The following is a 12640-nucleotide window of genomic DNA, read 5'->3' as shown; positions in this document are numbered from 1 at the left end:
TGCATCTCCTCCCCCCCCCCCCCCACCCCGCCAACACCCCACTCTAAAGCACCAGGGCGAAAGGGAGCGGTAAAAAACTCAGCTCGGGGTGCATTTATTTAATCCGGCATGCCCTTTGAAGAGAGAGGGCTGATTTTCTCCGAAAGCAGCAGGCGAGGATCTCCAGGCTTCTCCGAGCAATAAATTGTGATGGTAAAGATAAAAAGAAAAGAAAAGAAATAAAAAGAAAAAAAAAATTGGAAATTTGGGCGCGCTGGAGGAGCTACGCGATGGAAACAGCCCGTGCGTAACGCCCCGAGCTCCCCCGCCGCTCGCCCGCCCCGCCGGGGACAACGCGGCGACGAGGGTCCCCCTCGGCCAGGCAGTATTTTGGGGGAAGGCGACTCCGCAGGGTGCGCGGCGCTGCGCGGAGCGCGCTCGCACCTCGGGAGAAAGCTAGGAAAGATGAAGAAAATTGGGAAAGCCGGAGAGGGGGAAATAATAATAATAATTGCGCGCTTTCCCCCCCCCCCCCCGCAACGCTTTGCGTGCGCGCAAGTGTGTGTAGGGAGGGGGGAACCGCGCAGCTTGCGCGGCGATGCGCGCACAGGCGCTGCTGGGGAGGAGAAGGGCTGCGCGCTGCGCTCGGCCCCCCAGCCCCCCTTTTGGAGGGTTGCGCGGGCGCGGGAAGGGGGGAGGAAGGATAAGGGGGGGCGGTGCGCGGGGGCTGCGCGGGGGGGCGCGGAGCGGCGCTGCGGTGCCCCGGCACGGCGCTAGGTGCCGCTGCCGTCCCGCGGCGCGGCGCGGCGGGGCCGCGGCTGCGCGCTTCCCCCGCGCCCCTGCGCGGCGCATCGCGGGCGCCCATCAATAACCCGCCCGGGGTCATCAAGCCCCAAATTTATGACTGGCCGCCGCCGCCGTCACGTGACGCCCCTTAAAACAGCCCATATTTGGGCAGCGCGAATTGGGGGAAAGCAAGAAGAATCCCCACCTATAAATTCTGCACTTTAAGAGGAACAAAACGCCCCCCCTCCAACCCGAACTTCAAAGGGCCACAAATCAAGCTAATCAAAGAGGTGAAAAAAAAAAAAAAAAAAAAGGGAAAAAAAGAGGAAAAATAGGAGGGGGGAGAGAGAAGAGAAAAGAGCCCCCCTCTCTAAAATAAAAAAAAAAAAGAGAGAGAGAGAGAGAGAGAAAGAGAGAAAGAGAATTTTTTTTTGATGCCTTCCGACATGAGTTCTTACGTAGCCAATTCGTTTTATAAGCAAAGTCAAAGTGTTCCTGCCTATGCCATGCAAAGTTATGGAAATTATGGAAGTGTGGCGGAGGTTCAGTCCTCCAGGTATTGCTACAGTGGGTTGGATCTAAGCATCACATTCCCATCCTCGGGGGCTTCCAACTCTCTGCACGCTTTGGACATGGCTTCAACCCCCCGAGCTAACCCCGAGCGACCTTCTTGCACAGTCACGGGCTCTTCAGGGCATCCTTTAGCCAGAGACGACCAGGCACCTTTAAACCCAGGAATTTACAGTCAGAAGAGTGGTAACACGGCGCTGGAGGAGCGATCTAAGAGCTCTGGCGAAATCAAAGCTGAGCCCGTGCAAACAACACAACCAGGAGGACCACAACTGCAGCAGCAACAACCTCCACAAATTTATCCGTGGATGACCAAACTACACATGAGCCATGGTAAAACTTTCACTTCTTGATTTTGTTTCACAGGATTTGCCTTGGTTTTATAGGCCATACGGGGCAAATAATAAAAAACCTGAGGTCGTAAATTTTACGACTAAGGCATCAATTGCTCGTAAAACTGTCCACTAAAAGGCTTAGAGGCTATATACGCCCAAATTTATGACAGCATAATTGGATCATAGAAACAAAACGTGTATAAAAGGCGATATTCCATTTTTTTGGGGAAGGGGGGGTTAAAAATAACTTGAAATACACACGTTCTTTTAGGGTGAGCTTAAAAAAGAAATACACCCAAAGAGAAGGTGGAGAGAGAGAATCATGGACAATTTTTTTTTCCCCTTTCCACCTTCCCAGGGCTGAGGAAAATAAATAAATAAATAAATAAATAAAGGATCCCCCAGAAAAGATATTTCCCTCCTTTGTACACTTCCTTATTGTTTGAGAGGAAACAGGTTCACTTCTGGCTAATCTACATGCGTTTGATCTTTTCTTTAAAAAGGAAAGGCGGAGTGTGTGTGTTGAGGGGGGGGGAACTTTAATCTAAAGGTGTTTAAGAATGAAGGATTTCAGGCGAGCTCCCTGCCAACCTTCCTCAGTGGCCAAAAAATAATAATAATAAAAAAATCAACTGCCCGAAGGGCCCAGCAAACTTCTGCCTATTCTCTCATTGCATCTCGATTTTGTCATTAAAAAAAAAAAAAAAAAAACCAAACAAACAACCCAAACAAACAAACAAACAAAAAAACCCTCATCGTTGCTTTGGCTTTTCATATGGTGTCTCTCATTTTCCAGAAACAGATGGCAAACGCTCCCGAACCAGCTACACTCGCTACCAAACTCTGGAACTCGAAAAAGAATTTCATTTTAACAGATATCTCACCCGGCGGAGGCGCATTGAGATAGCCAATAACCTGTGCTTAAATGAAAGACAGATCAAAATCTGGTTCCAAAACCGGAGGATGAAGTGGAAGAAAGATTCCAAATTGAAAAGCAAAGAGGCTCTTTAAGGAAGGGGTTCGGGGGGGGCTACCTCGAGGTGAGGGTCGAATTATTTACACCGGTTCTGTTGTAATCTGCCTTGCGAAAAGTTTTATTTTATTTCCCCCCCCCCTTTTTTTTTTTGGAGTGGGGGATCGGGGAGGGCGGGGGGTTGCTGAACGGACTGTGCTACACACCCTCACAAATCCATCAGACAAAGGAGATATCGTATTAGTATGCAAAAAGGGGGGGGGGAGAGAAAATCCTGCTGTTAGCTTCATGCAAAATTTAGTGTATCGCTCTTTAGGTTGTTACTAAGTGTCCGAACCTGAGCATTCTTGGTGGGTGGGTGAGGGGAAAATCACCATGATGCTCAAAAACAATACAAAAATATACATATTTATATATATATATACATATATGTTTCCGCAGGGTGACTGGGTCATAGGCTGTCAGCGCTAAAAGAGCAATATTCATAGCAAACGTGAGCTGTCGCAAAAGAAGGAAAAGAAAGAGGGTGTGTGGGGGGAAAAAACATCCCCCCCAAAAACACACACACAAAAAAAACCCAAAAAACAAATGTCAAGTAAGTTGTCTGAAGTCACAGACTTTTACTGTCTGCTCGCCCTTGCAGGGGAAGGAAATTGCCGAGCTCTTTTACTGTGTGCAAGGCAACATCTGTCTGCTGGAATGGTCCAGGAAAGACGCTCTGACACCTCCACTTTGCTCTCTGAAGTCGCAAAGAAAATGTTTACCCTTGCTGTGGGCTGGGGAAGCCCACGGCTGATTTCCTAAATGCACTTGTCCTCAGAACTAGGAAAAAAAAAAAAAAAAAAACTCCGAGAGGACTTGGGAGGTGGTGATGGGGGGGGGGGTTCCCGTCGTTTGTCCGCTCCTTTCTTTGGGGGGACCTAGAGGGCATTATTTTTTAATTTTTATTTGCATATAAAAGCAATGAATAGACAGAGAGACCCCCGGCTTGCGCGGATCCTCCGAAATCCCCGTGCGGGGGAGTGCAGCATGGGAGCCCGGGGAAGGGAGAAGCAGCCTCTGGAGCTAATATTATTGTGTATTTATTTGTTGCGCCATTAATGTAGAGTCGCTAAATGCTAAAATATATATTAAAAAAAAAAAAAAGCCAAGACGACCCCCAATTTGTACATCTTTGTTGAAATTCGGCCCGTTGCAGTGATTTTTATTTTTTTTTCCTCCTCCCTTGCAATAATGTACTTGGTATATTTATTCGTTGCCCTTTTCCGTGTGCGAAAGGACCAGGCAACTTCTATTTTGTCGTATTGAATAAACAGTAAATAATCCAAAAGTTTGCGTGCGGGGCAGATGGCTTTCTGTGCTCGTTCTCTGCCTCGGAGCAGCCTTCGGTTCCTCCTGCTACTTTGGAAAACTATTGATTTTTCTTTTTCTTTTTTTAAAAAGAAAAAAAAAAAAGCAGCTTTTGGGAGGGAAGGGGGTGGTGGTGGGTTTTGGGGCTTAGAGTATCCCTTCTTCCCCCCTCCCCTTCTCCGAAAGGATACGTGCTGCTCATCCTGTTTCTCAGAGCTGCATTGGAGGAGGGGGTTATTATTATTTTTAATTTATTTATTAACTCCTGTCTGGGCCTTTTTTAAGCGCTCCGGTGAGCGGCTCCCTCTAATAGACTGCTAATATCTCAGCCAGCGCTTAGGCTTTTCACTCGGGGCTGGAGGTCGTCGCCTCGCAGATGGCATTTTCATAGCGATATCGGGTTAAAATTACTCTCTCTTTCCTTCCCCCCTCTTCTTCCATTCCCCCTCCCCCTTTCCCAAAATGTGTAGCCGACAGGAAACGTTTTCTGCCTCCGAAGTCGTGGCAGCCGGTGCCTCCTTCGGCAGGTTGGGCAGCACCTGGACCCGGCCAAGGAGCTCCCGGTGCGGAGGTGACGGGGCTCGGGTGGGCTAAGGGGGGGGGGGAGGAGGCCGGAGGGGGTCAAGCCCCGTTGCACCCCCCGGAGAGCCGGGGAAACCTCGGGCTGGGGTGGGGAGCTGGCTGCAGCAAGAGGAAGAGGAGGAGGAGGAGGAGGAAGGCAGGGTCTTCCCTCCGGCCTGGGGCTGGTAACCTGCTCCCTCCTCGCCTTTCTGCGAGAAACAATGCCCCGAAACACATTATTATTATTATTATTATCACTATTATTATCACTGTTATTATTGTGATCACTGTTATTATTATTATCACTATGATTATTATCACTATCATTATAATTACTATTGCTATTATTATTTGCCCCCTTGTCTGTCCAACGTGGACAGGGCCTAATGCGGACCACACGGCGCCCTGGGGCTGGGCGTGCAAACACGCGTGTGCAACGCTCACCGCCGCCCGGGCCGTATAGGGGCTGTGCATTACGGGCCGCTGAGGCGCATATAGACATCCCCATGCCCTGCAGGCGTAGAGCATAGGCGCGGGTGTGAGAAGAGGTGTGTATGGAGACACACGTGCAGGGTTGCACACGGCTGGGCGCGGTTACAACCCCACTTGCACCCCCTATAGAGGTATGTGCCAACGTATATACGTGCACCGGCATATTTGCATGCATATATATATATATATATTTTTTTTTTCCCCACAGGCACATGCCTCTATGCACACCAGACACCCACACTTAGGGTCATTCCTCATACGCCTCGCGAGCTATTTACTGTAGAAACAAACGCTGGGCGAAAGCCAATAAGCTCCATAAAACTTTATAGGATTTCCTTTACACATCGGAAACAATGGAACAATTTCCTGAACCGGGGAACAAAAGTTTCTTCTAGTAGCAGCCCTGGATGTCTTTACGGGCACAATTAGCACAGCGTGCTCAAGCAGGGGCATCTTCCTCTCTGTTATCCGAGGAGTCCTGCTCCTGGAGGACGCCTTTATATATATATATGTATATATATATATATATATATATATAATATTATTTATTAGCATTATTCTTATTTGGGGATGTTGTGCTATGATTATTTGGCGAGCCGCAAAGAACGCTTTTGCCCATACCCAAAAGGGACTTTTAATTCCGCTAATTTAACAGTCAGTCGAAAATCCTCATTTCTTTCTTTTCCTCCCCCCCTTTCTGTCTGAACTGTCAGTTTTACATCCAGTTTGAGTGAAATACTGCAAAGCAAAGGCACGCTCGCGTTGCACATTTATTTTCTGCCTGAACCGGTTTCTTTTTTCTTTTTCTTTCCTTTTTTTTTTTTTTTTTTTTTTTTTTCCTCTCACCACTGGGGCTCCATGACTATTGGGGCCTGGGGTGATTTCAGCGAGGCTCGCAGGGCTCGCTAGCAATTCCAATCATCCTCTTTTAAGGGTTTTATCTTTTACCCATGCTGTGTAAATCTATTGACTGGTTGTTCAGGCACGAAAACCTCTTGGCTTGTACTGGTAAATGCTCGTTATTCCGTTCTATTTTCTCTTAAATAATGTATTACTCTCACTCTCGCTGTCATTACTGCATCAGCTGTTTATTATTATTATTATTTGCGCTCGTAGCACACTTTGCACTTCAACAGCACCTTTGCTTTCTCTTTTAACCGGCAAACTGTCAGGGCGTATTGGGATTTTTTTTTTTTCGGTCAAGGCAAGGGTTAAGCAACTCGGAGACACTCGTGTTTTATCTGAGCGAGCAGCAGCAAAACTAACACTTTAAATCGCAAAACTTTCGCCTTTCCATCATGGGAGCGAAGTCGACTTACTTATGATTAATTATTCGCTTATCCTGCCTTGGAGAGGGGGGAGAGGGGGGTCGTGGGTCTCTTTGAACCCCTTATCCCTGTCTTCTCTGGAGGAAATATATATATATATGTATATATATACATTTTTTTACTCAGGACTGGTTTATGTTTGGTGGATGTTGTTGCTGGTGCTGTCTTGAAGAAGCTTGGCTTTTTTTTTTTTATTTTTCTTTTTTTTTTTACTTCCCCTCTCGACTGCTCAATCCCTTCCCAAAGACTTCTGCAGAACAAGAAGGAAATATAAAAGGACTTACCTTGCCCCATCATCCGTGTCAACCCAGTGAGAACTTAAAATGGCCCCAAAACAACAAACAAACCAAAGTTCCATTTTTTTATATATATAAATCCAGGCCTTTTTTGTTGTTGTTGTTAAAAAAGAAAAAAGGAAAAAAAAAAGAAAATAAAAAGAAAGAGTCTTTTAGTTTCACTGAGAACATGAGAACATTAGCAGAAATACTCATGGCTTCTATGTGAATTTAGTAGTTTAAAACTTTTGAAGGTTATTTATGTGGATGGCCCTAAGCAAAAGCCCTGAATGGCTCTCCGGGAGCACGTGATGTCATTAAACTAAGTTTTATGGTTTGGGGGAGCTGACAAACCCACAATATATTTACATCATATATAATCTTAACTGTCCAGCATCGCAGCTGCTAGAGCTGTTTAACGGCGGGACGGTGGGACCAGGCGCTTAGTGCGCGGCGCGGCGGCTCCGGGGCTCCCGCAGGCGAGGCGGATTCCCGCAGCATCCCCGGCCACCTCCGTAAGTTGGGCTGGTTCACGCTTCTCTCCGCGTTTCTCCCCCCATTTTTCTTTATTTTTTTTTCATTTTCTTTATTTTTTTAAACCTTGGATGCCAAAAATATATATATCCATTCCGTTTCTGTATATATATATATATATATATATATATATATATATATATATATATATATTTATATGCGTGTGTACACGTGGAGGCTGGTGGAATAAGGCGCTGCTGGGTGCGTAGGCGAGGGGATGGGGCGGGGGGGGATGTGCTGGCCTGCGGGGGGGGGGGTTGGGGGGATGCTTTTTGCTGGGATAGGAGCAGTTTGGCAGGGCCAGGGACGAGCTGCAGGCAGGCGGCTTATCTGGAATATCAGCTCCTCTCCCCCCCCCCCCCCCCCGTGCTCGGCCTCCCCAGGGCTTGCAGGAAAGCAGATAAGGCCGAAGAGGTCTATATATTACCGGTGCAGCAGACAGCCCCCCCCCCTCACCCCCCCCCTTATCCAAACAGCCCCCCCCCCGCCTCCGCCTTCCCCTCTTCTCCAAGCCACGCTTGCTGCAAGGTGGGCGGCTGGGTGGGTGCGTGGGGGGTGTCCCCTACCCCCACCCACAACTCACCCCGCTTTTCCCTAAGGCGCCGGGGAGAAAGTTTCAGCGCCCGCCGCGAAAGTGATGGTTGGAGGGGTGGGGGTGGGGGTGGGAGGGGGAAGAAGGTATCTTTTTTTGCATTTATTTATTTATTTGCGGTTTTTTTGGGGGGAAGGGAGCTTTTATTTGCAAAGAGAGAAGGGGAGAAATGGAGAAAAGGGGGGGGGGAAGAAAAGAAAAAGGAAAGAAGAAGCGGCCGAAGTGCATGCACAGGGTGGGGGGGGTAGGGGTGGTGGATTTGGGGGGCTCCGAGGGGCAGATCGGGGCCGGGGGAAGCACCTCACTGCAGAGCTGTAGGAAAGACCTCCCCTTCCCTTTTGGGGGGCAGGTTGGGGAAATAAAGTCTTGCCCCCCCACCATGGTTGGGCAAGGGGGGGGGATATGGATGTCCCCGCATCCCCCATCCCATTCCTTAAAGTGACAGCGAGTGAGGGGACGTGGGGTGCAGAGCAAACCTGCCCCCCCCCCACCCTGGGGTGCCCTGCGGCCGAGAACAATGGGACCCCCCACACACAATGGAGAAGCCCCTATTGTTCTCCACCGGCACCCCGGGTGCTCGCTCATGGCTTTGGGTGCTGGGTGGCAGGGTGGCCTTGTTTTAACCCCCCCTCCCTTTCCTAGCCCCCAGGCCCAAATCTGGTTTATTCCAGGCCTAAAGGCCTGGTCCCATCCGGGGGGATGTTGCTCTTGTGGGGAGGGGGTCAGTTTGGGTCATTTATTACCTTTTCTGGAGAGGGAGAAAATAGTTGGGGGGTGGGTTGAGGGGCTCGGGGCCACGGGCAGAGCAGGGAGCAGAGGCCCCCAGGTGTCCCCCCACCCGGACAGGAGCTGTCACGAGCTTGGTGGCACCGGCTGGGACACGTGTGTGACATCAGGACAGCGACTCTGGGTGGCGCTTAGGAAAGAGCCCCCCGGGGTGGGGGGTGTCCCCAGGCCGAGTGGGGTCCTTCTGGCGAGGGGGGGGTCCCCGTTTGCCTAGCAGCGAGGAAGAGGAGTCGTTCCGGCTTTCGGGTGTTGGGGGTGACGCCGGGAAGCGATTTCCGCCTCGTGTCGTTCCCGGGAGTCCGCACACGCACACGCGTACGGACGTGCCCACGCACAGCCGTCGTGCGCGCCCCGCCCCCCCCCACCCACGCACCCACCCGAGCGCGCGTGCACGCGTGCACGCCTTCGCACGCCCGCGCAGACGCACCTCCGCGTGCACCCGCGGCGGCGTGCACACGCGCGTGCTCACAAGCGGCACCTCACGCGCGCGTGCACGCACGAACGTGCACGCTCTCCCTCCCCCCCCCCGCACACACACCGTGTGCTCACCGCGTCCCACGGGCCCCTCCGCGCACGCCAAGCTGCTCCCGGCAGGATGAGCCCCCCCCCGCCCACCCTGCGCCCCCCCCCCCGTGTGTGTGTGCCGGCGGAGGGGGGGGGTCTGCGGGATCATTTCGGATGGCCTGGGGGGGCCTTGCAGAAAAGGGGAGGGGGGGCTACTCCTTTGCATTGCTTGCGAAGCCCCCCGAGACCCCCTCCCCGCCGGCCACGCTCGCTTTGCAGCGCTGTGGGGCAAAACGCGTTTTTTTTTTGGGGGGGGGGGCGATTTGCGGCCATTTTGCTCGCGGGTCTCGAAGGCGGCGGCGGCTGCGGGGAGGGGGAGGGAGGCGCCCCCATTTTGCTCCCTTTGCCCCTACTTTCGGCAGCGTCTGGCGCTTGGGGTTTGCGAAGCGCTGGCGAGAGCCCGCGGGGGCGGGGGTGGAGGGGTGAGGTGTGGGGCGAGGGGGGGCCAGGCCGGTGCTGCCGCCAGCGAGGGCAGAAAAAAAAAAAAAAAAAAAAAAGAGGCAAAATAAAAAGAGGAAAAAAAAAGAGCAAAGAGAAAAAAAGAAAAAAAGAAAAAAAAAAAAAAAAAAAAAAAACCCGCAGACGCCACCGGATCTCGCCGCAGTCCGGAAATCTCCTTCATTACCATCATTCCTATCGTTTTCGCTTCCCAAAGGCGCTTGGACGCTCTGCGGGGAAAGCCTTCCCCCCCCCTCCCCCCCACCCCGCCCCGAGAAAGCGTCAAGGTCTGATTTAGCTTCCTCCGGAGCTAAATATTTCCGAGGTCTGGCCATAAATATCGGCTGGGGCTGCAAACTCGTGTTTTATTCCGCGCCGGGTCGTTATTTTCCCGGAGTTCCACGTGGGTTTCCCGGTGGGAAACCTGCCCGGCAGCTCTGGCCTGCACCTTGTGGAGACATCGGCGTCTATAGGGCGGGCTATAGGTTTATAGAGCCCTTATAGACCCCCTCCAGACGTGCTCCCATCCCCTGCATCAGGCTATATGTATATATATATATATATATATGTATATATATATAAAAAAATTATAATTTTTTTAAAAAGGAAGGGAAATGCTGGGAAAACAAAACAACAAAACAAAACAAAACAAAAAAAACAGCTATTGCCGGTAGTTCCCTTCTGGTCGCTAATGCCGGGTATCCCGTGCTGGGGAAGATGTTGTGGAAAAGCAACTTTAGTGCAAGGATTAGGCAGCTCTGCGCTCTGGCCCAGCTGTCCCGGGCCTGGGAGGCGGGGAGGGGGGCGGGATCCTGGGATGTCCCCGGAGCACTGCTGGAGAATCTGATTTTCCCTTCCTTTTCTGCGAGGAGCGAGTTCAAAGCCTTATATATATATAAATATATATATATATATATATATTTTCCCCTGTCCGGTGTGAAACTTGGCCGTTTCTTACCATGCGATCTTTAATTTCCTAACTCTTCCTGGCGATGATGGATGCGAGAGTCATTAAAAATAAATGCAAGGTTGTAGCTGGCGAACTATTGGCATTTCTTCACGATGTTTGGGGATTTTAGCTGGAGTATGATACGATTTTATTTTCAGCGCTGCTTGCGTTTGCATACGCCGAGGAGAGCTTCTCCCAGGTCTATTTGTCTAGTCTGTGAATTACGAGATAAAAATATGTATATATGTACATATGAATATATATGTATACAGTTCATATGAAGCCCCCCCTTTACGGTAACAACAAAAATAATTTTCTACATAATTAGACAGGAAAAAAAATAAGTCAAAGGAATGACATAGGGGAATATAATTTCCTCTCCTCTAGCTAGGTGCGTGGCTGGCGCTGGGAAAAAAAATGGGTTATTGGAGGGTGAACTGGAGGACTGAGGACATCCTGCAAACATAGGTGCAGTCCAGGAGGGAGATCACTTCGTTTCCATTTGATGATCTCGGGTTTTTTGTTTTTTGGGGGTTTTGATTTTGTTTTTTCTCCTCGTGGAGGGGAAGAGAGTTTTTAAACATCATCTCCCATTTCCCCCCTTCCCGTTTTCGAGGAGACGGGCTGCAGTGCCCGTCTGTCTATGCAGATCGTATTGATGGATTGATTTTATTGATTTATGAACCAGTTCTCAAAGAGCATCTCTAGCAAACGATGTTTTGATCTGGGTTTTCCCGGTCAAGAGTTGAATTCCACGCTATCGATTTTTTTTCTCCCTCCCTTTTTTCGGATTTACTTGCGATTTTTCTCTCGTCTGGCAAACATGAATGCTGAGACCCCTCTCTCCTCGGCAAGGACTGGAAATATCTATCCTTCCCCTTCACTTTCTTTTCATTTAGGAAGGAAGGAAAGAGGGAAAGAGGGGAGGAAGGAAAATAAGCAAATGCGCGTTACTTTTATTTATTGTTCTACCACTCGGACACATGTTTTATATCTCTTTATTCCGAAGCTCGTTTCCCTCTTGGCAAACCCGGGGGAAAAGGCGACAAGGTTGGGACAGAAATGAAGAAATCCCATTTCCACCCTGAAAGAGTTTTCGCAGAAATTCGTGGTCCTTATCTCCCTGCTTGAAATAACGCCTGTGCGCATATTCGCCTTACATATAACCACATGCACCGAGCTTATAGGACGCGTATAGGGTATAGGTGGACGCGTGCATAGGGACACGTGCGTGCACGCACACTTATATAAACAGACACAGATCGATTTAAATGTTTTCCCGGCACTTAGCGGATTCCTCCGGTTCACGCTCAACAGTAAAATAATCACACGGGAAGGCAGGAGCGGCTACTGTTGACCTCTTGTATTTATTCGTGTTCACGGCAGGATTAGAGTCTGCCTGAGTGTGAGTAACACGAACTGTAATGTAAGCTCCCAGGATCCGCAGCGGAGCCTGCGAGGAACTGGAGCCAACTTGCAAAGTGCTCTTAGCGTTTATGGGCGATCCTGAGGGAAGAACCTCTGTGCTTCTTCATTAGCAAAAAAGAAAAAAAAATGAAAAAAAAAATAAAGAAAATACCCCCCCCTTTTTTTTCCCTGTAGACTTGGATATGGGAAAAATTGGAGGGGGTCAGCAGTGTGTCGGGTCATTTGGGGGTTTATCTGCAGGACCCCGGTCCTCCGCTTCGTCCTGCCCTCCCCCGGAATCAGTGCCTTCGCTCTGCAGTTTCAGGGGCTGGGGTGGCTCGGCGGCCGTTTCATCTCCCACAAAAGGGGCTGGCTGGCTAGACTTTTATTGCAGGACGGGTGGGTGTTTTTTATTTTTTTTTCCTTTCTTTTCTCTCTCTCTCTCCCCCTTTTTTTTCCTGCCAGGATGAGGGAGGGCCGGGCGGAGGGGCCGTAAACGCAGCGAGGTGGCCGCTGTGATCGCAGGAAGTGGGCAAGGGCCGGGGCGCCGGGGGCTGTAAACGTCCCCGCGCTGCCGGCCGGCCCCGCACGGCCCCCAAAGTGTCTGCGAAAGAGGAAGGAGGAGGGGGAGAAACAACATAAACAAACCCCAAACCAACCAACCCTCCCCCCAAAAAAGAAAGAAAAAACAAAACGACATCAAGAGGTCTTTTCTGTCCTG

General features: G+C 50.2%; 1 protein-coding gene across 1 annotated transcript; it reads left to right on the top strand.

Annotated features, from left to right (window-relative positions):
- Positions 1–1211: 1211 nt before the first annotated feature.
- HOXC5 (homeobox C5) lies at positions 1212–2681 on the top strand. The gene is made up of 2 exons (XM_062597437.1): positions 1212–1668; positions 2467–2681. Exons 1-2 carry the CDS (start codon positions 1212–1214, stop codon positions 2679–2681), a joined length of 672 nt encoding a protein of 223 aa, XP_062453421.1.
- The last annotated feature ends 9959 nt before the right edge of the window (positions 2682–12640 follow it).

This window comes from Rhea pennata, chromosome 29 (assembly GCF_028389875.1).
Source record: "Rhea pennata isolate bPtePen1 chromosome 29, bPtePen1.pri, whole genome shotgun sequence".
Taxonomy (NCBI): Eukaryota; Metazoa; Chordata; class Aves; order Rheiformes; family Rheidae; genus Rhea; species Rhea pennata.
Note: the sequence above shows the minus strand (reverse complement) of the source record. Positions and strands in the feature narration are given on the sequence as shown.